This window comes from Zingiber officinale, chromosome 6A (genome assembly GCF_018446385.1).
Source record: "Zingiber officinale cultivar Zhangliang chromosome 6A, Zo_v1.1, whole genome shotgun sequence".
Taxonomy (NCBI): Eukaryota; Viridiplantae; Streptophyta; class Magnoliopsida; order Zingiberales; family Zingiberaceae; genus Zingiber; species Zingiber officinale.
In genome coordinates, this window is record NC_055997.1 from 106,141,623 (window position 1) to 106,167,830 (window position 26,208).

Below are 26,208 nucleotides of genomic sequence, written 5' to 3' on the forward strand. Positions count from 1 at the left end.
CAGGATTTAAAACTTTTGAATTTAAGATTTAGTTACAGTTGTTTTAAAGTGATTATGATGAAATTTAAATAATTTTCATTAAATTGATAAAAAAATATCTTGATATAATAGTGATTTGTGCATAGTATGCTTTTATTAAAGTGAAATAGTTAATTTTTGACACTATAATAACCACTAAATAATTTTTACATATTGTAACAACTACTAAATAATTTCTATATATTATAGTAGTTACTAATAATTGTTATACAATTATATTTAAACTCTAAATTTTAAAATCTTAAATTATAAATTATAATTCATAAATATTATTATATATAAAAATTTTATCTTCAAAATTATTTAAATTTTATCAAAATTATTTTAAATAACGAACAATAATAATATTGGATACAATATCTGATGAGTGGTCATTATGATTTTTTTTAAAAAAAATTACTATAATTTATGTTTTTTTCCCCTATTTTTAATGATTAATCAACCATTTTGTCCATGAAAAATAAAAAAATGGGGTCCGCGTCGCGGTGACGCGTGCTAACCGCATTCCACCCTCGAAACGACTCGGCAGCCGCATCGTATTTATTTAACTCCAATTGCTTCGTTGCTCTCGATCGCCGCAGTTCTTTTCTCGCAAGCGACAGCGACCTCCACTTCTTCTTTTACTCCACCTCCTCCCGGATTTTTGGAGTCTCAAATTCGCGATTGGGTTCCTTTTTTCCATCGATTTGTTCCTGCCTTCATCCCTCTCGATCCATCGGCCATCTCGAGAAGTTCTAGATCCGTAAATTTTCAATTAAGAAGCTGCTGGACGCCAAAATCTGTACCCTAAGAATCGAAGCGCTGACCTGCCCCTTCGTTTTTCGCCTTGTCTCTCTCTCTCTCTCAAGCGATAGGATCTCTTCGGCGCCTTCGGCGTCGTCTACCCTCAGAATCTTTTTCCTGACTTCGTCTTCCTTGGTCCAGATCTCATCTTCAGGGATGTCGGAGAAGTTCTCGCCGGCGCTGCGGCTCGTGGATCTCAACGATTTTATCGCACCGTCGCAGGACTGCATCGTTTCGCTCAAGGCCGTAAACTCCAAACGCAACAAAGTTGAGATACTCAATCCCATAAAGTGAAAAAGACAAACTGTTCCCTTAATTTTTATTGTAAAGTTTTGGTAGATAACTAGTACATATTATTAGATGAAGTTTTGACTCAATGTTTTGTTACTGACGTCCTTTTATAGTCTTCTTCATGGAAATCGTGTAAGAAAACTTGAGAAATTTCTATGTTCTTTTGGCGTGTAAGCTACTTATGAAAAAATTGAAGAAGTGCAGTCAAAATTGCAGGAAGATTTTAGAAGATTTTTTTTTTCATTGCAAAGAGGTGCTACTTGCATATTTTCTGTTTGAATGGGGCAACTTAGGTGATGAATGGTTATTGAACAAATATGTTTTGTTTGTGATACGGCAAATTGATTCAACTCTTGTACTGATAGTTGTTCATTGCATTATTCTACTAAGAGATTACATTTTAAACATTCAAATTAGATATTGATATCAACCATAATCACAAAATATTAACATTATTTTTCTTTGTGTTATGTGAAATATATTGACAATTGCTAAGCAAAAAAAATATCCTAGATGTGTACACAAGGATAAGCTAGTGTCTCAGCTCTTTCTCAATGCATCAGCATGTGGTTTTTCATTTGTTTTTTTGTTAATTTATGTTTATTATTAATTATTCTTGTAGAGCCAAGAGAAACCCAACTTTATCAACCAACCATCACAAACAGAAGCTGTCAAAATTTCACTGAAGGACTGTTTAGCATGCAGGTACTTGACTAAGATATGATTATTTATCAGCATCATTTAGTTCACTCGGTGCAAGAAAAAAAGTCTCGTACACTTCATTCGGTGAAAAAAAAAATGTTTGTCAATGTAGCATTGATGTTTTTTCAGTTTATTAGACTCTCATGTTCTTTACTTGGAGAAACTGTAAAATTTGAAAGAAAAAATTTGGTTTATTTCTTGTAGAAAAGATGCTAATTATTTTTATTTCTCTTGTTTATTAGACCGGATAAATGTTGTTGATTCTGAGTTCCTACCAAGAGAAACAAAATTCAATCTAAATAGAGAAAATGACAACTATACCAATATAGAGTTGGAAGAGTAGAGATAATATCAAGTGTAGGTTTCATGTTCTACTTCCTAGAGATTGATGAGTTGTTTATGTTATGGGAAAAATTTAAAAGGCATATGCTCAGTGTGTTTAAGACAGGTTGTGCTCTAGAGCGTATGCAACATTTATTTTGGTCATTTCTTTGGGGATTATGGTTCGAAGGCATAATACAAATAGTTTTGTCCAAAGATTTCAAAGCACCTGAGCTCTCTTTTGCTTGGTTGGCTTATTGAGTTGTCATTATTGTGATGCCCTTGTGTGGCCAAGGAAGATTATTTATGTTATCAGAAAGTGTCAAGAACAATGCTATAGCTCCAATGCCAACCTCATTGTTTTTATTCACTGTTTTCATTTTTTTTAAAAAAGAATCCTATTTGGTGTTCGATGCAAGTTGTATGTTCCCATATTTAGTGCCAGTTATATGGATCTTGTTTTGTCATGGGCCTCAATGTCTATTTAAGTCATGGTGTTAGTAATACATGATCATTTTAGATCATTGCTTTGAAAACAGTGTTTGTTTTGCATATTCACCTGAATATGCTCCTATAGTGGTTCATCGTGTCTTAGGGGTTTGCAAAAACCATTATACAGCTCATTGATGGGTTTTGCACAAACTATTATATAGCTCATTGATTATCTATTATATCGTGTACAGGGTTTCATAGCAGCTACGTAACCATACATATTGTTTTAACTTCAATTGACAATTATAAGGTCTTAGCCAATAAATATTTGTCAAGCCCATAACTGTAAACTACCTACAACAATTGACAAGAAAATGCCCATATTGTCTATCCCTTTGGTTTCCCCTATTTTCACATCTCTTATAACAAATGAGGAATGTGAAAGTTTGATTGTTAATGTGTCTGATAATTTTCTTCTAAATAAATCAATCAATAACCTTTGGCTTTTTTGACCTGACTAATATTTATTTATTTGTTAAATCTTAGAATCTGAATTATTATTTTCATTTGTTTCCCTATTTTAAGGCGGATGTGAACTACCTTCTTACAATTTATATCAATTATCAATAAATAACAAGAAGTCATGCTACCTATTATTTGAATCAGTCAAGTTTTAGGTAATTGTTTATATTACCTCATTTAAAAATATCATGTGTTTTCAATAAGGTCTTTTATACACTCACATATGTGCTAGCATTTCCATGTTTATAATATGCAATAAATCACTTGGTTCTAGCCCATGCTTTTTAAAACCTGAATTGAGATATATCTTTTAGTTATGCTAAAAATAATTTAGCCTTGCTCTGCTGATCTCATATTTAACCCTAATTGATACATCTCTTCAAATTAGATAAACTATAAATTCTCTACGAAATAATCCATACCTCTGTGACTTATTTTGCACTTAATTTTATATAGTCAACTGCATTTAATTGCAATTTTATATACTAAGTCCCAGCTTAAACGATTCAGGTGCTAGTGAAAAAATCATAAATATATGACAATTTCCTTCTGCAAGAGTTGTATTTGTTAGTTGGTTAATATTTTTAATTCCTTTTTGTAGTGGCTGCATAACTTCTGCTGAGACAGTTATGCTTGAGAAGCAAAGTTTGGATGAATTTTTGGCTCACATTAATTCAGGCAATCATGTTATTATATCTATATCCCCACAATCAAGAGCATCCTTAGCTGCTTATTTTGACCTCTCTCCAATCCAGGTTCTGATTCAATTTGTTTAATTTTGTTATTCTTTATTTATCTGCCAAATATTTGTAAAAATTGTATTGTTCATACAATCATATGGTAATTTTACTTTTCACATGATAAGAAGTGATATATTATATATAGTTATTTTTGCTCCTAATAATGCATGTAGCCTATAGATGCTTTAGTTGCTTGTTATTTTCTATTCTTAGATACTTTCATCTGAGAAGGGGAGCCTTGGCACAACGGTAAAGTTGTTGTCATGTGACCAAAAGGTCACGGGTTCGAATCCTGGAAACAACCTCTTGCAAAAAGCAGGGTAAGGTTGCGTACAATGGATCCTTCCCCGGGACCCCGTATGGCGGGAGCTTCATGCACCGGGCTATCTTTTTTTTTTTTTTTTAGATACTTTCATCTGAGAGGATTAATGTGTGCACTTTCTGTTGCTCTAATATTATTGTTTCTTTCTTTTAAATTTATGCAGCAATAGTTAGTTGAGAAGAAAAATAGCCATTATGTCACTTGTAAATTGTAACGCCACAAAATGCAAGGGTGGACAGGACACCAGGGTGTAGCTTTATCTTCATGATCACTATAATTTTGTTGAGTTTTATGAATCTGTTCCTGGTCATCATCTAGCTATGTTAATGCACAGCTATCTTGAGTTAGCTAACATTCACCCTCAATTGAAGTTTATGCAAGCTATATTGTTGTAATACTTCTAATTGGAAGTTTTAAATCACTTCTCATTACTAACCAAGATTATAAGTTGTTTTAAATCACTTCTAATTTACTATTCTACTAACTAATTTTCCATTCCCACCTTTTAATCTTTTTTGCACATAATTTTCTTGGAAGTTTATTTTAGATGCACTAGATGTTGGAAACAAAGATAGCAAACAATTGACATTTTTATTGAAGGAAAGTTTTTTCTCATGGTTTCAATCCCTTATCATATATGCCATAGTATTTTTATGCTTCTAATAAGTGCAAAAACAATTTCCACTCAGGTCTGCAAGCTTTGGATTGTGGTATATAATTATTTGGTCTTTGGAGTGGAAATAGTTCTTTTATATGAAAAGGAATAGTTGAATATGCAAGCAACTATGTGTTGATTTGCAGTTTCCTGAAATTATGCTAAGTTTATGTTTTTAGTTAATATGCAAAAAGTATATGAATAACGTAATGTAATTTCAGGTTCTTAGAAAACTAACCACCTTCTTCAAGTCTTTGGGAGCAAAAGCTGTTTTTGATACTAGTTCTAGCCGGGATGTGTCACTTGTTGAATTATGTAATGAGTTTATATCTCGTTACCAGCATCAGCATGGACATAATTTCCCTATCATCTCATCGGCATGTCCAGGTAAATTCTTTATCTACATGTCTTCAATAATCATAGCTTGAAGATGTCTATGCTTTTTTAGGGCATATGTTTAGTTGTTTTCTTGTTCCAATTTTTTGTGAAAGATGTTATTTCCTTTTTTTGACAACTTTAAAGGAGTATACTGCAATTTACATTGTAACTGAAATCTAGAAATACATGTTTCTCGTTGGTCATAGAAATATAATAGGTTGGTGGTTGATGCAATGTACACAATTAGCACTGCACTCTACATTGTTAAAAACAGAGTCAAGGAATTCATTGTCGTATGGACAAAGCCACACAGCTGATAGCACTGCACTCAACATTGTTAAAAACAAATTATGATAAATGTTTTAATCTTTACAATATACTCTGCTCTGCATATTCCATTAATTAAAATAAAGGAAAATGTTATGGGAATCATAATACTTGTGCCTAAATTGATCAAACATCCTCCAAACTTCTCAGGAGAGTTTCTCTCTTCAATTTTTTTTCTTTATCAGGAAAGCATTCAGCATGATAAGTTCTTGATTTCTTTCTAGCATCTATAATCAAGTACATTTTTGGCTTCTTTTTATTTTTCTTGGATAATCTAATTTCTTTTTAAGTAATCTAATGAATTGTGGTTTATTCTATTTTGACAAAGAAATAGAATTTTTCCTAAAGCAAATGCTTCTAAATCACAACCGTACAGAAGCTTCCCTAATGCCCTTTGAACTTCCTTATTTTCCTTGTAGGTCTCATACTCTAACCCAACCAACCTCTTTCCCTTATCCGGATTTTGCCCCATTTGCCTAGTCACATTTTCTCTTCCTTGGACAGAGTATCAGGCTGCTAACATGCACATCTGCAAGTTCAAAAAGACTGGAATCTAGGAGAAGTCCACGGTCTAGCATTTGTTATAGTTGGTATGATCAATTTTTGGAAACCCTGTATAATGAAGGTAAATCATTGCAATAATCAAATGGAAAGATGAGCAAGGAAAATTTTATGCAAATTAATTGCACATGTTGAGAACCTTCTTAATGTATTAAAGAGTAGCTACAGAAGTTGGGAACCTGCAAACCATTTTCTTATAAGGCACATTAGTTTCTGATAATCAGCAACTCCGTATTCCTGCACACTTTTCAATATTTTGGGAATAGGTGTTATATCGGTATTGCATGGAGAAACCTACTAGTCTCGTCTATATAAAACGGTAACTGCTTTTGCAGTTTTTTTCCCTAATGTTGCCAAGTCACTGGCCTTTAATTTTCTGGAGGAGCATTGCTCTATCATGCAAGAATACATTTGATTATGCTTTCACACTAGATTATTGTTCCTATATATTAAATAATTTTTCAATATCCAGGTTGGATTTGCTATGCCGAAAAAACACTTGGATCATATATCTTGCCCTACATTTCATCAGTGAAGAGCCCTCAGCAAACTATTGGTGCTGCTATCAAGCATCACGTCGTGCAAACAATGGGTTTCAAGTAAGTTTAACAATCAACATATGCATGAAAAATATTTAACTTCTAGTGAGTTTTCTTTCAAATTCTTACAATCATATGAAATAATAATTGCACCAAATCTTACTGAACATTTTGAACTGTCACACTTCTTTTCTTTTTGATTCATATCAGAGTTGTGTCATTTTACACAAACTGTAATGTGTTGTGCGATACAAATGGTGAATTATATAATTTTGTCAACTATCGTGAGAATTAGTTGGTGTTATGGTAAAATTGACTATGTGAGTGAATATGCAAAGATCTAGGGGTTATTTGTAATGCACCACATTCATAATAAAGATTGTATGTAAGTAGAAGGGGCTATCTAGAGATTTATGAGTAAATCCCTTCTAATCTCAACATGGTATTAGAGCCACTCAAGAATTCTTGTGCCTTTGTCTCATTGGCAGCTCGCCAAGCTCTCCACATGCACTGACCATTCGTGTTATTGACATTTAACCCTTGGAACTTCTCATTTGCGTTCTGTTCACTTGTTGAGACCTTTGTTGCTCATTCTTCTTTGTCTTTGATGGTGTTAGGGGTTAATTTTGTTTGGAGTTTTGCATCTTCATGCAGAGGATTTGCTTTGTTGTGTTGTTGCTTGGTCTTTGTTAGAGTTGGATCGCGCTCAGCCTTTGTCACCATGTTCAGTTTGGTGCCAACATCGTCATGCAATGAAAGGCACAGTCATAGAACCCATTATCCTCTCCAATTCATCTTTTTTTTCTTCTCAAGAATATGTGCTTGCACATATTCATGTTTGTGAGCAACCATAGCAACTACAAACACAACCTTTCTTCTCCGCTTTGCTCAACAAACAATAATGACACTAGTGTCATTCTTAATCTGACCCAATCTCAATCTCATTCCAACATAGTTTTTAATCTAGGCCGGATTCAAATATTACTCAATTTGGGTCAACTATTGTTCCTGGACTAGCATGATTCAGAGCCCTCTTGGTCAACTTCTTCTATGAGCAGATCTTAGTCCACAAGTGTAGGTTTTTGTTATGAACAATTATATCCTGTTGGCTCACTACGAAGCTCAGTCTAGTTCAATTGATGTTGTTCCTACAAAGAAGTACTCAACGTTCCTTTGACTTTAGGCTATTAGCGTTTCATCCTAGTTTGCCAACTCGTTTGCCTATGGAGGTATCTGTATTGTTTATCTATGTTGTACCTCTGGTTGTCTCTTTGGATCCTAGACTTAAGAAATTGTTGATATACCTTTAGTAATATATACTTTCTCAACTCTCGCACCACTTGCACTCCTTATAATGACATGATAGACAATGGGTTTCCTCACCCAATAGTTGAAGGTATTGGAGATATTTCCCTATCCCTTATGTTACATTTATCTTTTGTCTTCTATATGTGGAACCTGCTATCTATCAATAAACATATCAGATCATTGATTGAATTGTTTTTCCACCTTTGGTGTTACTTTGTGTGCCTATTCAGAATTGGAGGATGAACAAGGTAATTGGTGTTAAGCATGAGTCTTGTGGATTGTATCAACTACGTGTGCCTCCATTGTCTTCTGCTCTCTTAGCTACATATTCTTAGATTTGGATAACCTTAACTACTTTCGTGATATATAGTTCCTCAGTCAAAAGATGACATTTATATCCATGTTCTCATTGTGTATGTATATACTGGATCTGCTCAAGAGGACTGACACGTTAAGGACTAAACTTCTAGATACTAGTGCCATAGTAGTACTAGAACAAGGGGAGCTACTAATTGATCTAGGGAAATACAAAATTCTGCTAGGAAAATTAAAAATAACTCACAGTAATTGGACATTTTGTGATTTGTTAGTTTCGTCAATTAGTTTTTAGAGAACCCATACCATGACCATTTATATGAGGATCCTATCTTATTTGAATTGTACTCTAGGAAAAAATATGTTATTTCGTGAACAAGATCATCTCTAGGTCACAGGGTATCTAATGTAGATTGAGTAGCTTCCCCCACAAGTAGATGGGGTACTCTAATGCAGATTAAGTAGGTTCTCCTACAAGTAAATGATCTACATCCAGTTCTTGTGCTACCTTATTTCCTAGAATAACAACTTTCCACCTGTGTACCTGTATTTACCTCCCTCCATATCCGTGGGACCGGCTCTAGGGGGGCCGCTGATGTGGCGGTTCCACATTTTTTTTTATTTCCTAGAATAACAAGAAGTAAACATTGGTGGCATGGTTGGGTGTAGATGAATACTATAGGTTGACAATCGAGTTATAAATGAGCTTATTTGGATTAAGCATCTAATTGCGGAATTATTAAACTCTTACAAAGCCAATACTTTTACTGTGGCAATCAAGTTACGATGCATCTAACCTTAAGTATTTTTTTCATGAGAGCACAAAACATATAGAGATTAATTGACTTTAGCAAAGTGAAGGTCCAATCTAATGAGATCATTATGTTTAACAGATTCAGTGACCAAAACGTTAAGAGGATCTAGAGTTGAATATAATTATAATAAACCGAGTTTATACAATATATTGAAACCATCTTGAGGGAAGTGCTATGGACTAATTGAGTACGTGTGAATATGTAAGATCTAGTAGGCTATTTCTAATGGATCACATTCATAATAAAATCTACATGCAAGTAGATGGGGCTACCTAGAGTCACATGAGTAATAATTTCCCTGATCTCAATTGATGGAAATATAACTTCATAAGGCCATGAGTTAGTATAAATGAATGCCTTTTCTGATGACCTTCTAGACGCTGTCATTGGGAGGAAAATAGACCCTTTTTCAGATAGTTCATCATATGGTTGGTTTGTATGGTTACAGACATGAAGTTCTATATTCTCTTAACAATAAGCTTTTGGGTAAGTTGTTATCCAACTAAATCTAACATGATATCTTATTATTATTTTATTAAGAATCTACCCCCTTCACTAACTAATTTTGGTAAAGCCCAGAATGAAATTACGTTAATGTCCTTTTTTCTTTTCACACCGAAAATAATTTCAAAGTTTATTAGTAATTTCCATAAACGCATCAATCAGGGATCTAGAGTTCAAGACTTAGTTGCGGTGTATTATTTAGAAATTTTCTCATTAATCAATCAGTGATCTAGAGTTCGAGGCTCGGCTGCAGCGTATTATTTGAAATTTTTCTCATTAATCAATCAGTGATCTAGAGTTCGAGACTCAGTTGCGGCATATTATTTGAAATTTTTCTCATTAATCAATTAGGGATCTAGAGTTCGAGACTGCGGTGTATTATTGAGAATTTTTCTCATTAATCAATTAGAAATTTAGAGTTCTCTTTAGTCCCACATCTTAGAATTGGCAACACTGCGAGCAAAGAAGCTTCTATAAATACCTTGGGCCGGCGATGTTAGAAAGCATATTTTTTCGACTTTTTTGCTAAGATCAAGTATGATATTAAATTAATTTTTTATAAGGGAGAGTCCGTTACAGTAACTTCTGCTTGGATTCTCGAGTGTCACCCTAGCATTGCACTATTGCATGGGTCTAGCGCACCCTTACCCAATTTATCCAATTCATGGGTGGCCTTTTGGCTAATATTAAGTGTAGTATTTGTTCTTATCAGTTTAATATCTGATATAAAGAATTAAATTAATTTTTTATAAAGGAGAGTCCGTTATCTGCACGCATTCATGTATTATATTACACACTCTACTAGGGGTGGAGCCACATATAGCTTTTGTGGGTCAGTTGCCCCACCTCAATTTTTTGTAAGTACCTTAGAGGTGTATAAAATTATAAAAATATTAGAGTCTTCCGCAACTAAAAAAAATAAAAGTAGGGGCAATACTCAAAAATTAAAACTATTTTCTATAGGCCAATTCTTCCTCTCTCATATCTTTCCCTGCATTGCCCCACTTGGTATGAGGGGCCTAACTCACGCAACGCGTGTGCACGATCGCTAGTAATTATGAATAATTAGTTCGAATCCAGGCATGTGTGTTTTCCTAACCGTCTAAGCTTTTGGATGGGTGGTTACCCAATCAAATCTAACACTATGTTAGGGTTGCGTTTATGCTCCTGCATTGGCCTAAGTGAAGATGAGACACATGGATGCATTGACCGTTGCTGTGCAAGCCCAAGTAATTGATTGACTACTAGAGCATTCACGTTTATTAGACTTTATTACCACCTATATCTTTTTAAGTAATTATCCTGCCTATTGTACTTTATATCATATTCAACATAAAGTAAAAAATTTCCTGCAATGTAGAATTATCTAGTAAATCTGTACTAGAAACTTTACCTTCTGTAAACTTGGTTTTTATTTTCCAAGTAAATTACGCTTTCAGTATCGATTGCGGAAACTTGTCAGAACCTCTGATTTTGATCCTGCACTTTAGGTTTACTCATGAAAACTGATCATATTTCTATAGATACTCCTCATTCTTTGACAAGATGCTATGACAATATTTATTCATGTCTTGTAGGCAGCATAATGTCTACCATGTCACTGTGATGCCTTGTTATGACAAAAAGCTTGAAGCTGTCAGGGATGATTTTGCCTTCTCAATAGATGAATTAGAAAATAGTAATCTCAACTCAGTCCCGAGGATACCAGAGGTTGATTCAGTTTTAACATCTGGCGAAGTTCTAGAATTGATAAAGGTTTTGCATGTTCCATTCATTTTGTTACTTCAATTTCTGGGTCACATAAGTCATCGATGTCTACTTTCTGGACCATGCAAGTTATCAGCTGTCCTAACTTTTTCAATTTCTTGTGCAGTTAAAATCAATGGATTTCAAGGCTTTGAAAGAAGCTCCTCTGGATAACATGTAAGCTTGCTCTTGATTTTCTCTGTAGTTTTTAGAGAACAGTGACCTTTCATGTTTGTATATATTATTTATTGTGGAAAGGCTTTTTAGCAAGCTCCCTTTAGAAAGTTTATGAAATATGAAATTTTTATTGTCTGTCCAGTAGATACCTACTGCAATCATTTCATTTTGGTTTGTTAGGTTTGTTAATGTCGATGAAGGGGGACACCTTTATGGGGTCTCAGGTGGTTCTGGAGGATATGCAGAAACAGTTTTTCGCCATGCTTCTAAAAGTCTTTTTGGAGTAGATATTCATGGACCACTTGAGTTTAGAACTATTCGCAATTCAGATTTCCAGGAAGTGACATTAGAAGTATGTTTCTAATCTCTTTCTTTGTAGTTGTTTAACTTTAACGTTTGCACTCTTAGGGCCCTTTTCTCTTGTTTCATTTTTCAGGTGGACGGTAAGACAGTTTTGAAGTTTGCACTGTGCTATGGATTCCGGAATTTGCAGAACATTGTAAGGAAGATCAAAATTGGGAAGTGTGATTATCATTTTCTTGAAGTTATGGCATGTCCATCAGGTGCTCTATTTGGTGACATTTGCTATGTTTTGTTTCAATGGAAGTTTGACTTAAGGTTTTTGACGATGTTTTATTCTCTTTATCAGGCTGCCTAAATGGTGGTGGCCAAATAAAACCAAAGGCTGGCCAGTCCGGAAAAGAACTAATCCAGCTATTGGATTCTGTGTATATGCAAGATGTAAGTTCCCTTATGAAGGATTTTTTGTTGAGAGTTTTCATTAATAATGAAATTCCAGTTGCATACTGTTTAGGATAATAAATTTATCCAAGTGAGCCAGCTTTATTCTTATTTTTGTCTCTTAATCAAAATAACAAAGTTTGATGGCTCCAATGCTGATCTGTACTCACTGGAGGTTTGATCAGTATAGTACCTGGTACTGATTTCACCTCATCCCTTGTTGGTTTTATCAACTTTCATGACCAAAGTGGGTTGGATATAATCGCATTTGAGTGATTGAACTATTGACCAAAGTGGGTTGGATATAATCACATTTGAATGGTTTAATTTGTTCATGCATTTTTTTCTTTATGATAACTTTCATTAGATTGATCAAGGTATGAACATAATATAGCAATTTAGAGCTATTGCAGCTCCAAGAGGTCCGACAACCATATTTTATTTGACAAAATGTTATGCAAATGTGGTGAAAACTGATGTAATTGTCTCTATTTGTTAAAGATGTAATTTGTGTGGTTTTTTCCATTAGTTCCGGAACACTGTTAAATATAATTTGGATGAATATTGGACAAGTGGACACTAGCGACACAAGACTTCATCTTGTAGCATGCAGTGATTTAGTAAATGCCCTTTGCGCTATTATTTGACATTTACCCTTGTTAATTGCCAGGTAGATGTTGCAGACCCCTTCAATAATCCAATTGTGAAAAGATTGTACGATGAATGGCTAGAATATCCCGGTTCAGAGAAGGCGAGACAGTATTTGCATACGGAGTATCATCCTTTGGTCAAGAGTACAGCTTCTCAGCTGCACAACTGGTGATTGTTTCTTTTTTTTTTACGGTACTTGGGATTCTATATTCCAATTTCCACTGGGGGACCTGAAGGTGGTGTTCCTATAGTCCACAACCTGTTCTAACCTGCAAAATGATCGAAGGTGGTGCTGCAATAAACAAAATGTGTTCTGACATATAAAATGATCACCATACTATACCAGTACTCCATGTTAACCTTAATGTAGTGTAGAATCAATTTTCCTAGAGTAGATATTTTGTTCTCGTCAAATATGTTTCTAAAATCTTTTTTGTAAAGTGGAAGCATCGTCTACGCATGTATAAAATTTTTGGTCTGTCGTTTTTTTTTAATCCTGTATAAGATTTGACGCTGATTATTGATCCTAGAACAGCAGTTATGTAAAGCTACCAAAAAGATAGATTGCAAGTATTGGAAGCAATGTGCCTACCCCAAACACTCCCTTTTGGATTTCCAGGAAACAACATGCTCAGCTATTTTCCACACGAAGGGCTCACCTCGAGCATTCCCCAGTGGATTTCCATAACTTCATGCTCAACTATTTTACACCCATGGAGTGAAAGGATGGTAAGCCTTTACTTGGTGCTGCGTCGGCTGTTTCAGGTCTCCACTTGATCAAGCGATCAGCACTTCTGCCATCAACATGTTTGTTCTTCCAATGTGGAGCTATTGATTTGGTCGCTTCGCCTTCTAGAGGCGGAGAAAATGAATGTGATGCAAACAAGAAATTAATGGTCATTATGGATTTCAGTCTTATTATTTCTCCCACAAGTAGACTGTAGATTATGGAATCTCGGAGGTAGACGGCCACTCCGGCAAGTAGATGAAAGTGACCTTATCTCCGAGACTTTTTCTCATGCCTACGGTAAGAAATTCAACAGCCTCACTACATTCTGCTCATCAACTCAACATCATTGCCAAACTACACTAGACTTTCTGAGTTCTGGCCTATTATTTCAATATCCTACATGACCAATCACCCACCGGCAGAAGAAAGCAATATCTTTCAAGTCCTTGTCGAGAATTAGAAGATGACAATATGTCAAAGTCCAAGTAGGAGGTTGCTTGTTGCCCCCGGCGTGGCATACCGTTTGATAGATTAATCCAGTATTTATGATTTGATTCTTAACTATAACACATTATAAAGTATTTTTTTTAATGGGATAAAAAATATAGGATATTTTGAATTTATCTTTGTGACCGATAGTTTTCTGAACTGGATATATAGATTAAAATAAATAAATAAAAGATTGCTTGTGAAGATGAAGGTTATATACCAAACTGGCAAAATATCTCAGGCATTGTTGAAGTAATAATATCGCTCCTTTTAAGAGGATCATGTTTGGAGTTAATGTGTTTTTTAAATGTATTTAGCGGGTGGAATATAGGATCTGAGGGACGAATTTTTTTAAAATAATTATTGTTCAATTTTTGAAAAAAAATGATTAATCGGGATGGATAATGTCGAGTCTAGGATGATCGACCCGGCTTCACGAAAATTTTCCATTGACCATCAGGATAAATCGAGAAAAGTTAGTAACAGTCAACCTAGAATATCTTATTTGGAGAATTTTTTTTTTATAAATTGGTCATAATTGAGTTCGAATAGTAAGTGTTTGGATTACAACGAAAAATCTTATAAATTTATAATTGGGTTCGAATCGTAAGTATTTAAGTATTTGAATGGCATTCCGCTGTTAAATTTTCAGCACCTACTACGATGACGGTGAGAGGCTGTAAATCTTGATAGCTAATTATATAAAATAAAAAAATCGAGACTCTTCAGCTGTGCTTCGTCTTGAGAATGAACATGAGCAGCATGCTGATGCACCGCCGCCGCCGCGACATTTTCATGCTTTGCTGGCTCACGAGCCATGCCTTGTGTTCTACGGAAGCAGTAAAAGTGGTCTCCGAGGGGTGCTCACCGGCGGAGAGGGACGCCCTCTTGCTGCTGAAAGCCGGGATCCGCAACTCTTCCGCCCTCCTCTCTTCGTGGGCGGCCCAAGCAGACTGCTGCGCGTGGAGCGGCGTGGTGTGCCGCAACAGATCCGGCGACGTCCGGGTGGCGGAGCTCAACCTCCAGAACCCAAATGCAGAGCAAACCAACGAGTACGACACGGCTCTGAGTGGTGAGTTGCTGAACCCATCCCTGTCGTCCTTAACTGCTTTGCGAAGCTTGAATCTCAGTTACAACGACCTGGGCGGCGCTCCCATCCCGGCTTTCGTCGGCTCCCTCCGCCAACTGAGGGTCCTCGACCTGCGCTGGTGCAACTTCGCCGGAAACCTCCCTCCTCATCTCGGCAACCTGACAAACCTTCGCTACCTCGACTTGAAGTCGAATTCTTTTCTCCAGGACCGTCCCAGAGTCGACAGCAGCCTGGACTGGCTCAAGGCCCTTTCTTCTTTGACCTATCTCGACATGTCCGACGTGGACCTCAGCGCCGCCGCCTACAATTGGGTGTCGACGATCAACTCGCTGCCTGCCCTGCGACAACTCAAACTGTTCCTTTGCAACCTCGACGTCCCTCCGTCTCTCGACCTCGAACTCAACCTCACTTCTCTTACCACACTCGACCTCAGTCTCAACAGATTCCACTCCACTTTCCCGAACTGGCTGTGGAATCTCACCGGCCTCCTGTCTCTTCAACTCGGCAATTCACGGCTTCAAGGCCAACTGCCGCCTGAAATCGGCAACTTGATCAACCTCGTGAACCTTGACCTTTCTCTGAACTCGCTGCACGGCCCTCTACCTACCTCAATATGGAAACTGAAGAATCTAGCAAATCTCGACCTGAGCTTCAACTTTCTCGGAGATTCTTTGCCGACGGGGATTATGAACCTATCGAGCCTATCGACACTGAACCTTGCTAATTGTTCGCTCACTGGTCCGATACCCACCGAGTTAGGCAATTTGACTACTCTAAAGTATCTCTACCTCGACCTTAATTCACTTTCCGGACGAGTACCGGGGGAGATCGGGAAGCTCCTCGATCTCGCTCAGCTAGACCTCTCTGCTAATTCCCTCCGAGGTAACATCTCTGAGTTCCACATCTCCAACCTGACCAGGTTACAGTGCCTGTTCTTGTTCGATAACCCCCTCTAACCGTGTCGATAGACTACGACTGGATCCCTCCTTTTCAACTTCATGTCGTTGACTTTAGTTCATGTGTGTCGGGTGGTAGATTTCCCGGCTGGCTCCGTTGGCAACATTCCATCAAGAGTATCAATCTGTACAATACAGGCATCGAGGACACCCTGCCCGAATGGTTTTGGAACTCTTCTTCTTCCACTATTTTAGCCGTTGACTTCTCCCGCAACAAAATTTGTGGTGCTCTACCGACTTCCTTGGAGAGTTTGACCCAACTATATTACCTAAATCTCGCTTCGAATCTACTCGAAGGTCCAATTCCTCATTTTCCACCGAGCCTCTCTTTGTTAGACTTATCTTTTAATTTTTTTTCAGGGCCACTGCCATCTACCTTATTCACACCGCATTTATCTTACTTGATCCTCTCGCATAACCATATTAATGGAAGAATTCCCTCTGATGTGTGCGATTGTATGCGGCTCGAGCGCTTCAACTTATCGAACAACCAAATATTCGGAGAAATTCCTGGATGTTGGCCGGAGGGCTCACTCCTCAGCTTCGTGCATTTGGGAAACAATATGCTCTCTGGTGAAATTCCTAGCTCGGTTGGCAATTTGACTCGACTCGAGTTCTTGCACTTGAATGATAATAATCTAAGTGGGCGTCTTCCATTCTCATTGCAAAAGTGCAGTCAGTTATTAGTTGTGGATCTCGGCGATAACAAATTCTCTGGAAATGTTCCTGTGTGGATCGGGCAAAGTTGGCTGCAATTGCGTGCTCTTCGATTGCGCTCAAATATGTTTGATGGTGATATTGCTCCACAACTCGGGCAACTAAGGGATCTTCAAATTGTTGACCTCTCAAACAATACATTGTCGGGGCCGATACCGGATTCTTTTGGCAATTTCAGTGCATTGATTTCGACATCGGCAAGACCACTCCCTCCATTTTTCACAATGTTTGTCGGAAGCGGAGATTATGAGGGAATTGAAAGTATGGCTTTGGTTACGAAAGGAGATCAACTTATGTTTTCTACTATTCTTTATCTTGTGAAGACTATAGATCTTTCGAGCAATAATTTATCGGGTGAGATCCCTAAAGAATTAGGATATCTTGCTGGGCTTCATACTTTAAATTTATCGAGAAACTACTTTAGAGGCGAGATTCCAGATGACATTGGAAGGATGGGTTCATTGGAGACTCTAGATTTGTCACTTAATTGCCTTTCTGGGCGTATTCCTCAAGCTATGTCGGAATTGAATTATCTAAACCACTTGAACTTGTCATATAACAACTTGTCAGGGGAAATTCCCTTCGGAAATCAACTTCAAACATTAGACGATGCATCCATTTATATCAGCAATCCTTATCTTTGTGGAGTCTTAATAAACAAGAGTTGCTTCAACGGGAACAATATCAATGCGTCAAGTGAAGAATATGGAATGGCCTCTCAAATGTTATCGATCTACCTAAGCCATGCACTTGGGTTTTTGATTGGATTGTGGAGTGTGTTTGTCCTTTTGCTATTCCAGAAAGATTGGAGAAACTCTTACTTTAAAATGATCGATAAAGTTTATGAGGCGACCAAGATAAAAATGAGGAATTAGATGTTCTAAAAAAGTCGATAATCAATGTAGTAATAGGAAGAAGTTTTTTTTTTTTTACTTTAGAATTGTGAACTTACATTGCAAGACATGTACTATGTCGAGCCATCTGCTCGAGATTGCGATTGAAACAATGTTGTGGTTGTGATGCTAGCTATGCCCATTTTATATAACACCATTTGTTATTTGTTTTTCCTTCCTCCCTTGCTGAAAGCCAACCGAACAATATCAGTTTTCCCTTTCCATCTTGAGATTTATAAACATCAATTCGTGCAAAGTTGTCATGAATAAACAAGTCAAGCCGAGTCAAATTTTGAGGTGTTTAAGTTTGTTGATAAGATAATCGAGCTAAAGCCAAGTCTAAAATGAACCAAACTATTGAAATGATTATTCAAGCTTGGTTTGGTTTGGTTTGGTTTATTTTTTATGAGTTTGAGCGTGATTCAAACTTAACTGGAGTTTAGTTCATTCAGATGTTATTAAACTCCTAATTCAAGTTTTGGAGATTAAACTTGAAAATTGAAGCTTATATGTTAATTTTAATAGTTTATTGTTTGTTTACGAGTATTAACTAGCTGAACACATATGTGTTCAATTTTATTTTTTTAGTTTGACGAGTTGTTCACGAACATTAACGAGTTAAACACATATGTGTTCAAACATGTTTAATTAATTATTTAAACTTATTTATTTAATTGATCTTGTATATATTGAATGAACATAAACAAACTCTTATCAAATTAAATATCGTATTACAATTTATTTATAGCCGTTTAATTTATTTATAGCCCTATTCGTAATTATGGTAACTACTAAGAGAAGAACACTCTGTCTCCAGCAGCCATGGCTGAACATGGTGACATTTCTTTTGCTACTGAGTAAGTGAAAACGTAACATTAGCTATAAGAGGATATCTTTTATTCTATTCTTTATTTGACAAAGAATGGTCTCGATGCCTGATTCTCAGTTTACTTGTACGGACGGAAGAGTAAGGGAATGGAATCAGCTATGGAAAAATATCCCTACAAGAAGAGAAGAGAAAAGAAAATAATCTCACGAGGAGAGAAAGCGAACAGAAAAGAATCCATGGGGAAGAAGGGAGGAAGATGGCGAAATGGGAATTAAGAAAGGAGAAAGAAGGCGACATGGAAGAGAAACTTAGGAAGAAGGCCCGACACATCGTCACGCTCGTAGGCAGCCTTTGCTCCCAAAGCATATGCAGAACAATGGAAGCCCCATGAGATTCGTATTTTATGTTGTCCGTTAGCTGCCAACCCATTCCCACCCCTTGCTAGTTGTCACCTTTATTAGTATGTGCATTCTTTAATAAATTAGTATGTCGGTAAAGAGACAATATTTATAGGACATTTGATATGAATCTAAATTCTTGCAAGTTAATTCTTAGTTTCCAGAATTTTTCATTTGTTGTGATGGTAGAAAGAAATAAGTAAGACGATCACGGCAGCAAACCGTCAGGCTATCGCACCCCATCGATGCCCCCCTGCACCGTCACACTTGGCTTTCTATATTTCCCCATCTCTACCTCAACACTAGTGTCACAGTCTACAACTACAGGTCTCACGGTGATCCCTGGAGTTTGGGCTTCATGTTGTTCTTGTTGGAACTAATAGATGAAGAAAAAAATAGAATAGAAAATAATTCTTTCATTGATATTTACTAAAGTCAATAGACTTATTTATACAAGTTGTCTAAACAATAATGATGGAAAGATTAAATATGACATACAATTTATAAGCATATCAATAAATATAATAGATTTGGAAGTATTATTTTTTGCTATTTGATTCATATCGATCTTGATTGTGATGTCGATCTTGATTGTGATGCCAAATATAATAAATCTCAATTAATTGAAGTCAATTCGAGATTATTTTCCATTATCGTCATTACCCCTGACAAATTCAACGGGAGTACCTGAACGTTGAGTTTGAGTACTAACTTGATGAAACGTTGTTTGGATAATATCTTGATAAATATATCAGTAATTTGATCTTCAGTAGAGATGTAAGAAATTGAAAGTTGTCGAGTCACCGCACGCTCACGAATAAAATGAAAATCAATCTCTATATGCTTGGTACAAGCATGAAAAATAGGATTTGTCGTAAGATAAGTTGCTCCAATATTATCACATCAAATTTTAAACGTAGCAGTTGAGGAAAAGTGTAATTCAGAAAGAAGAGATTGTAGCCAAATAATTTCTGACGCCACGTTAGCTATAGTTTTATATTCAGCTTCAATACTTGAACGAGAGATTGTAGGTTGCTTCTTTGAAAGCTAGGAAATAAGATTTCGCCATAGAAATATGACATATCTACTAGTAGAGTGTCTATCTTCAAGAAATTCAACCCAATCTACATCATTGTGGCAATCAACTCTTGTGAGGACTGATGATATAAAAGAATACCATATAGAATAATACCTTTGAGATATCGAAGAATTCTCTTAGCACCTTCCCAATGGTGTTCAGTAGGAGCATACATAAATTGACAGACATGATTCACAGAGAAATCAATATCGAGTCTTGTAATTGTGACATATTGTAGGGCACCAACAATGCTTCGGTAGATCTAAGGGTTAGACATTGAAGAGGATGATGAAGGTACAGTGAAACTACCTTCAATGATTGGTATGGAGATAGAATGTGCATCATCTATTTTAGCTCATTATAGAAATCCAGTAATATATTTACTTTGAGAGGGAAGACAACCTTCAAAATGTGAGAGAAACTCTATGCCAAGAAAAATTCAAGCATTACCAAGATCCTGAATATAAAACTCTTGACAAAGAAGATGGAGTAAAGTAGTTATGCTATTTTGATCACTACCAGTTATTAACATATCATCCATATAAATCAAAACAAATATTGAAAATTCCTTATTACATTTGTAGAATAAAGAAAAGTCATTTTTTGAACAAGAAAATCCCTGAGTATGAAGCCAGGTAGATAGACGATGAAACCATGTACGAGGTTCTTACCGAAGATCATATATAGATTTCTGAAGTTGACACACGTGTTGGAAGTTATGGGTGGATGAATCTAGGTGGTTGCTCCATATAAACAGTTTCTTCAAAGTGTCCATGAAGGAAAGCATTAGAAACATCTAATTGTCATATTAGCCAATTGGAGCTAATAACTATAGATAGTTGTTGGGACCGAAAAGTAGCTAGAGGGGGGAGGGGGGTGAATAGCTCGTCGCGTGCTCGTGTGCTTCGTTGCTTGTTTCTTCAAGGATGTGCAGCAGAAATACAAAGAAACAAATGCATACAACGCTAACAAATGGATTTTACTTGGTATCCACCTTACAAGAGGTGACTAGTCCAAGGATACACGCACACACACACCCTCCACTATGAATAACACTCCTTTATGGTAACTACCAAAGGCGGAGATGCCCTACAACACTCTCAATACAAGAAGAAGGAAAGGGAAACAAAATACAAGAAAAAACTTACAAGTTATGCAGTAAAAACCCTAACCCTAACTTCTTGTTGTTGCCCGCCTCTTGATCTTGGATCACTAGCAACCTTGCTCCAAGAACCCTTCAAGAACTAGCGATGGAGTGGAGAAGAAGTGTGGAGAGCTGCTGGAGAGGATCGGAGATGAATCGTAAAGTCTCTGCTGAAGAAAACGCTCGCCTGCAGCTAAATACGACGCCAACGGTCGGATCCCGATCGATTGGATTGCTCCCAATCGATCGGGGAGGCTTTGGATCGATCAACCGATCGATCCAGAGTGCCTCTGTGCTCTCTAGAATAGCCTGGATCGATCGGCTCATCGATCCAGGGCTTATCGGGCACAAACAGTAGCTCCCAATCGATCCACTGATCGATTAGGACCTCTGGATCGATCCACCGATCGATCCAGAGGGGTTCTGTTCACGGGGACTCACCCGATTGATCGGCTGATCGATTGGGCATGATCCAATCGATCGGTGGATCGATTCAGATCTGCTGGATTGATCGGCTGATCAATCCAGATCTTGGTTTTTGCCCAAAACCAAGTCCAAAGCCCCCTAAACTAACATCCAGTCAACCATGACTTGTTGGCACATAAAACCTAGCATCCGGTCATCCTTGACCAGGTAGGACTCTCTCACCAAGTGTCTGATCAATTCCTTTGACCCACTTGGACTTTCCTCCTCTTGCCAAGTATCCAGTTAATCCCTTTGACCTACTTGGACTTTCACCAGATGTCTGGTCAACCTTGACCCATCTGGATTTCCCCGTGCCTGGCTTCACTCACCAGGACTTCCCTTCTGCCTAGCTTCACTCACTAGGACTTCTCTTCTGCCTGGCTTCACTCACCAGGACTTCCTTTCCCTAACCTCCAAGTTAGGACTTTCACCTGGCTTCACTCACCAGGATTTTCCTTCTGCCTGGCTTCACTCACCAGGACTTTCCTTTTGCCTGGCTTCACTCACCAGGTCTTTCCTCTGCCTGACTTTACTCGCCAGTACTTTCACCCAGTTTTAATCACTAGGATTTTCCTCTGCCTGACTTCACTCACCAGGACTTTCCTTTTGCCTGACTTCACTCACTAGGTCTTTCCTCTACCTAACATCCTAGTTAGGACTTCCCAGTCAAGTATCTGGTCAAACTTTGGCCTACTTGACTCTTCTCCAACCAAACTGATCAGACCCTGATCAGAGGGGAATTGCACCGAACAATCTCCCCAAATGAACAACTGCACTTGCACTTGTCCATATCATCGAAGTTTTGTATTGTCAAACATTGAAACTCAAACCAAGACTCAAACTTGGTCAACCAGGTCAGCCTTGACCTGAGGGATATTGCACCAACAATCTCCCCCTTTTTGATGTTTGACAATACCACATTTAAGTTAGGCTAATCTCATAGCCTCAGCCTCCTTCATGCCACTAGATAATGAAGGCATAAGTTAAACCCTTCATTCTCCTCCTAAGAGGGCAAACTCCCTCTAGGTAATGAAGTCCTAACTTAAACCCTTCCTTCTCCCCCTATTGGCACACATCAACCCCACCTTTTGGGCACACATCAACAAATTCACTTGTTGAAAACTCTCCCCCTGAAGAGTTGCTCATCGTTGTTCACAACTTCACTCGCTGTGATCAACACGATAATGAAAGTCTCATACCCTTCATTATCCTTAACCCTACATTCTCCCATTAAGGTAGTCAAATGCCCATTCTTGAGCATTATTCACTTAAACCACTTGAACAATGAGGATATCCACTCCCTATTAAAGTTCAAACGCTCAGTCTTGAGCATTTTTACAACAGAAGGTTAACCACCTTCCAAGCTTCATGAAAAATAATTTTCATGTCTTTAAAGAGTCCCTCCCCCTAAAGACATGGTGGTAACTTCTGTCATTGCACCAACAATGACTTGAAATCCCTAAACCTTTAGGAAACCCAAATTTAGAAGTTTTGAGGTTCAAATGTTCAAAATTTGAAACAAACCTCAACCTAAACTTCAATTTAATCTTCCTTAACCCATCCATCCTTGTTTTCAACATGAAAACACCCTTTTTATGTATACAAATGTATTTTGAGGGATTTGGAATGGTTACATAGACTAAACAAGAGTCAAACCACTGAAAATCAGCTTTCCCAGCTGAAATCAGCAATTTCGATCGATTGGAGTTGGGTCCCAATCGATCGGACCATGCTGAATCGATCCACTGATCGATTCAGGTAGTGTGGATCGATCCAGCGAGCTACTGCTCGCGGGATTTGCCTTCCCAATCGATCGCCCGATCGATTGAGACATTCCAATCGATCGGTTGATCGATTGGAGTTCTAATAGTTGCTGAAATTCCATTTCAGTCAACTTCAGAAACCCCTAGAAAATTCTACAAAAATTCAAAAATTATGAAAATTTGTGTAGACATTATTTAGGGCGTACTTTATCATGAAAAAAAAAATAGTTTTCTAAGAAAATAATTCATATTTTCAAAGATTGACACAAACTTGAAAACTTGCAAAGACTTTAGTGTTTTCGTCAAGTTTTGTGTCTAACTATTTAATGATGATTACTATCAAAAGATAGCCTTCACCAAGGTTTTCCAAAAGTATTTTAAAAACATTTTCAAAACCAATATCCCACCATGTTCCTTGGGCTTAATGCACATGACTAATACATTAGCTTTCCTAATGATGAGAAAACACATAACTATGTGTTTTGATGAATTTAAAACTCAAAAGAATGCACTAAATCAGCATTTTGAGTTTTGTTCATCATCCTAACATCTCACTTGTCTCTAATGTGCACAAAACACATACAAGTCATCTTATAGGTCTTTGTGAGATGTAAATTTTGGTTTTACCCTAATCTAGGGATCATGCATATCTATTTAGGCATTTTCGTGAATATTGAACATCCACCTAGGATGTCACTTGTTGATACACACTGTTGATAAATGTCATTTGTCCTTACTTTTAAGGAAATAAACATAATGCATGATAATGTTATGACATACATCAAAAAGAAATAATTTTCAAAAGAAAATTTCCTATGACTACATGATGTATGTATGTCATGACATGGTATTTTTGTGTTTTTCATAATAAGGCATGAATGCAAAAATAATCATGATGTCATGACATGTAATAGGCAAACAAAGCATGGTAAATTATCATGAATAAAATACCTAGATTACCTATCTAAGTATCCTTAACCCTTAGCTAAGTTAAAAATTAAACATAGATTGCCCTCTAAATGCTCCAAGAAAATGTCAAAACCTAAATTAGCATTTCTAGTTCTCTTGATTAACTTATGCTAATTTAAATTAAGCTTATTCCTCAAATGTTGACGTATTTCGTTCTTCCACAAGAGTAACACTATGAAAATACCAAAATCCCAACTTGGTATTTCCTTATGTTTTCCCAATATGTGCCATTTTAAAATAAAATCAATACTTCTCAAATTTGGCACATTTTACTCTTTCAAAGAGTAAATCCTAAATCTATTTCATTTTCAAAAGTTAATAATAACCTTGAAAATACTCCTTGAGTGTCAATTTCTTCAAAGTTGGGTTAACTACCCTTCTTCTTAGAGTTGACACTCTCTAACCCATCTATGGGGTAGAGAAAATGCTCCTAGGAACCCAAAACCTATTGGTACTCCTTGGATGCTCTAGGTATTCACTAGGGATAACTTCCCTAGATACCTTCCTAGTGACTTTGTTTGGCTTCTTAGAAGCCTTGGTCACTTTTTCTAGGTCAACCCTAGGGATTTCTTCCCTTGTGACCTTTTTAGTGACTTTGTTAGACTTCTTAGAAGTCTTAGTCACTTTAGTTGCAAAAATACTCCTAGGGATAACTTCCCTTGTATTTTTGACTTGACCCTTAGACCTAGGGTTGGTTCCAAAACTATATGGAACCCTATGATAAGAGATTTCATCCTTCTTAGCCTTAGGTTTGTATCCCAAACCTCTATTCCCATTAGATGGCTTTGATGCTCCTAGCACTAGGTTTTGCTCATTTTGCCCTATTAGGATATTTTCCATCCTTTTTAGGGTTTTTTCCCATTTTATCAAGTCTTGACCTCAAGACTTGATTTTCTTCCTATAAATCCCTAGATTTTGGTTTTCTATTTAATCCTTGAGCGTTTTTATTTCTAGGCGTATAGTTATTGATCTTAGTGTTCTTGCCTAGATTTTTATCTACATTCCTAGCCCTAGGTTGAGAGGTTTTAGTATGAAAAGCTACATGATTTTCCTTAACTTTATCACGCCTCCTATTTTCATGGTAAATAGCATTAAAATGATATAAGTTAGAACTAGCATGCTTTTTATCATAATTTAAAGAGGTAGGCTCAATAAAGGTTACCTTTCTTTTTACCTTGGAGGCTCCCCGTTGAGTTAAGCTTTCTCCTTGAGGCTTGACCACCTTCTTCCCCTTAGGACATTGACTCCGGTAATTCCCCTTTTGATTGCACAAAAAGCACACAATGTGCTCATTGCTCCTTTTTGTTCCGGGGATGGTCTTCTTGGGCTTCTCCTTGCCCTTGGGTGCCACTTGGCTCTTTTTCTTGGCCAAGTTGGGACACTTGCTCTTGTAGTGCCCATTCTTCCTACACTCAAAATATATAATATGATTTTTGTTATTTATTGAACTATTTATACCTTCTTGTGTAGGGATGACACTTGGTCCTCCATGTGATGTGGATGTAGAGGCTTCCTCTTGATTCGATAGTGATGCTCCTCCATTAGATTTGTCTTGACTTGTGGAGGTGGAAGCTTCTTCATCCCTTCTTGACCCGGATGTGGAGACTTCTCCTTCTTCTTGATCCGGTGTCACCAAAAATTGCTCCCCCACAATCCTAGAGGTGGAGGCTTCATCATCTTGTACATGGAACAAGGAGTATGCTCCCTCCTTGTTCTCTTCATTGCATTCCTTCGAAGATGAAGCTTCTTCTTGAACTTCTTCTTCGGAAGTTGAGCATCTCTCAACTTCGGAGTCCTCCTCTTGGTCTTGCTCCAATG

The 26,208-nt window shown here is 37.1% G+C and overlaps 3 protein-coding genes and 2 pseudogenes across 3 annotated transcripts; all 5 read left to right on the forward strand.

Annotated features, from left to right (window-relative positions):
* Positions 1 to 591: 591 nt before the first annotated feature.
* On the forward strand, positions 592 to 13,444 carry LOC121997265 (protein NAR1-like). Its single transcript, XM_042551591.1, has 12 exons — positions 592 to 867; positions 964 to 1,089; positions 1,736 to 1,818; positions 3,692 to 3,845; positions 5,029 to 5,194; positions 6,546 to 6,672; positions 11,132 to 11,309; positions 11,428 to 11,477; positions 11,658 to 11,829; positions 11,914 to 12,040; positions 12,127 to 12,218; positions 12,889 to 13,444. The coding sequence occupies exons 2-12, from the start codon at positions 979 to 981 to the stop codon at positions 13,039 to 13,041; spliced, it is 1,413 nt and encodes a 470-aa protein (XP_042407525.1). The 5' UTR covers positions 592 to 867; positions 964 to 978; the 3' UTR covers positions 13,042 to 13,444.
* LOC121999030 lies at positions 10,060 to 10,201 on the forward strand (annotated as a pseudogene).
* Positions 10,215 to 10,372, forward strand: LOC121999003 (annotated as a pseudogene).
* Positions 13,445 to 14,841: 1,397 nt separating the features above from the next.
* LOC121995119 (probable leucine-rich repeat receptor-like protein kinase At1g35710) lies at positions 14,842 to 16,134 on the forward strand. Its single transcript, XM_042548944.1, has one exon. The coding sequence runs from the start codon at positions 14,842 to 14,844 to the stop codon at positions 16,132 to 16,134; it is 1,293 nt and encodes a 430-aa protein (XP_042404878.1).
* LOC121997266 (receptor-like protein EIX2) lies at positions 15,995 to 17,838 on the forward strand. Its single transcript, XM_042551592.1, has one exon. It carries the CDS (start codon positions 16,593 to 16,595, stop codon positions 17,724 to 17,726), a length of 1,134 nt encoding a protein of 377 aa, XP_042407526.1. The 5' UTR covers positions 15,995 to 16,592; the 3' UTR covers positions 17,727 to 17,838.
* The last annotated feature ends 8,370 nt before the right edge of the window (positions 17,839 to 26,208 follow it).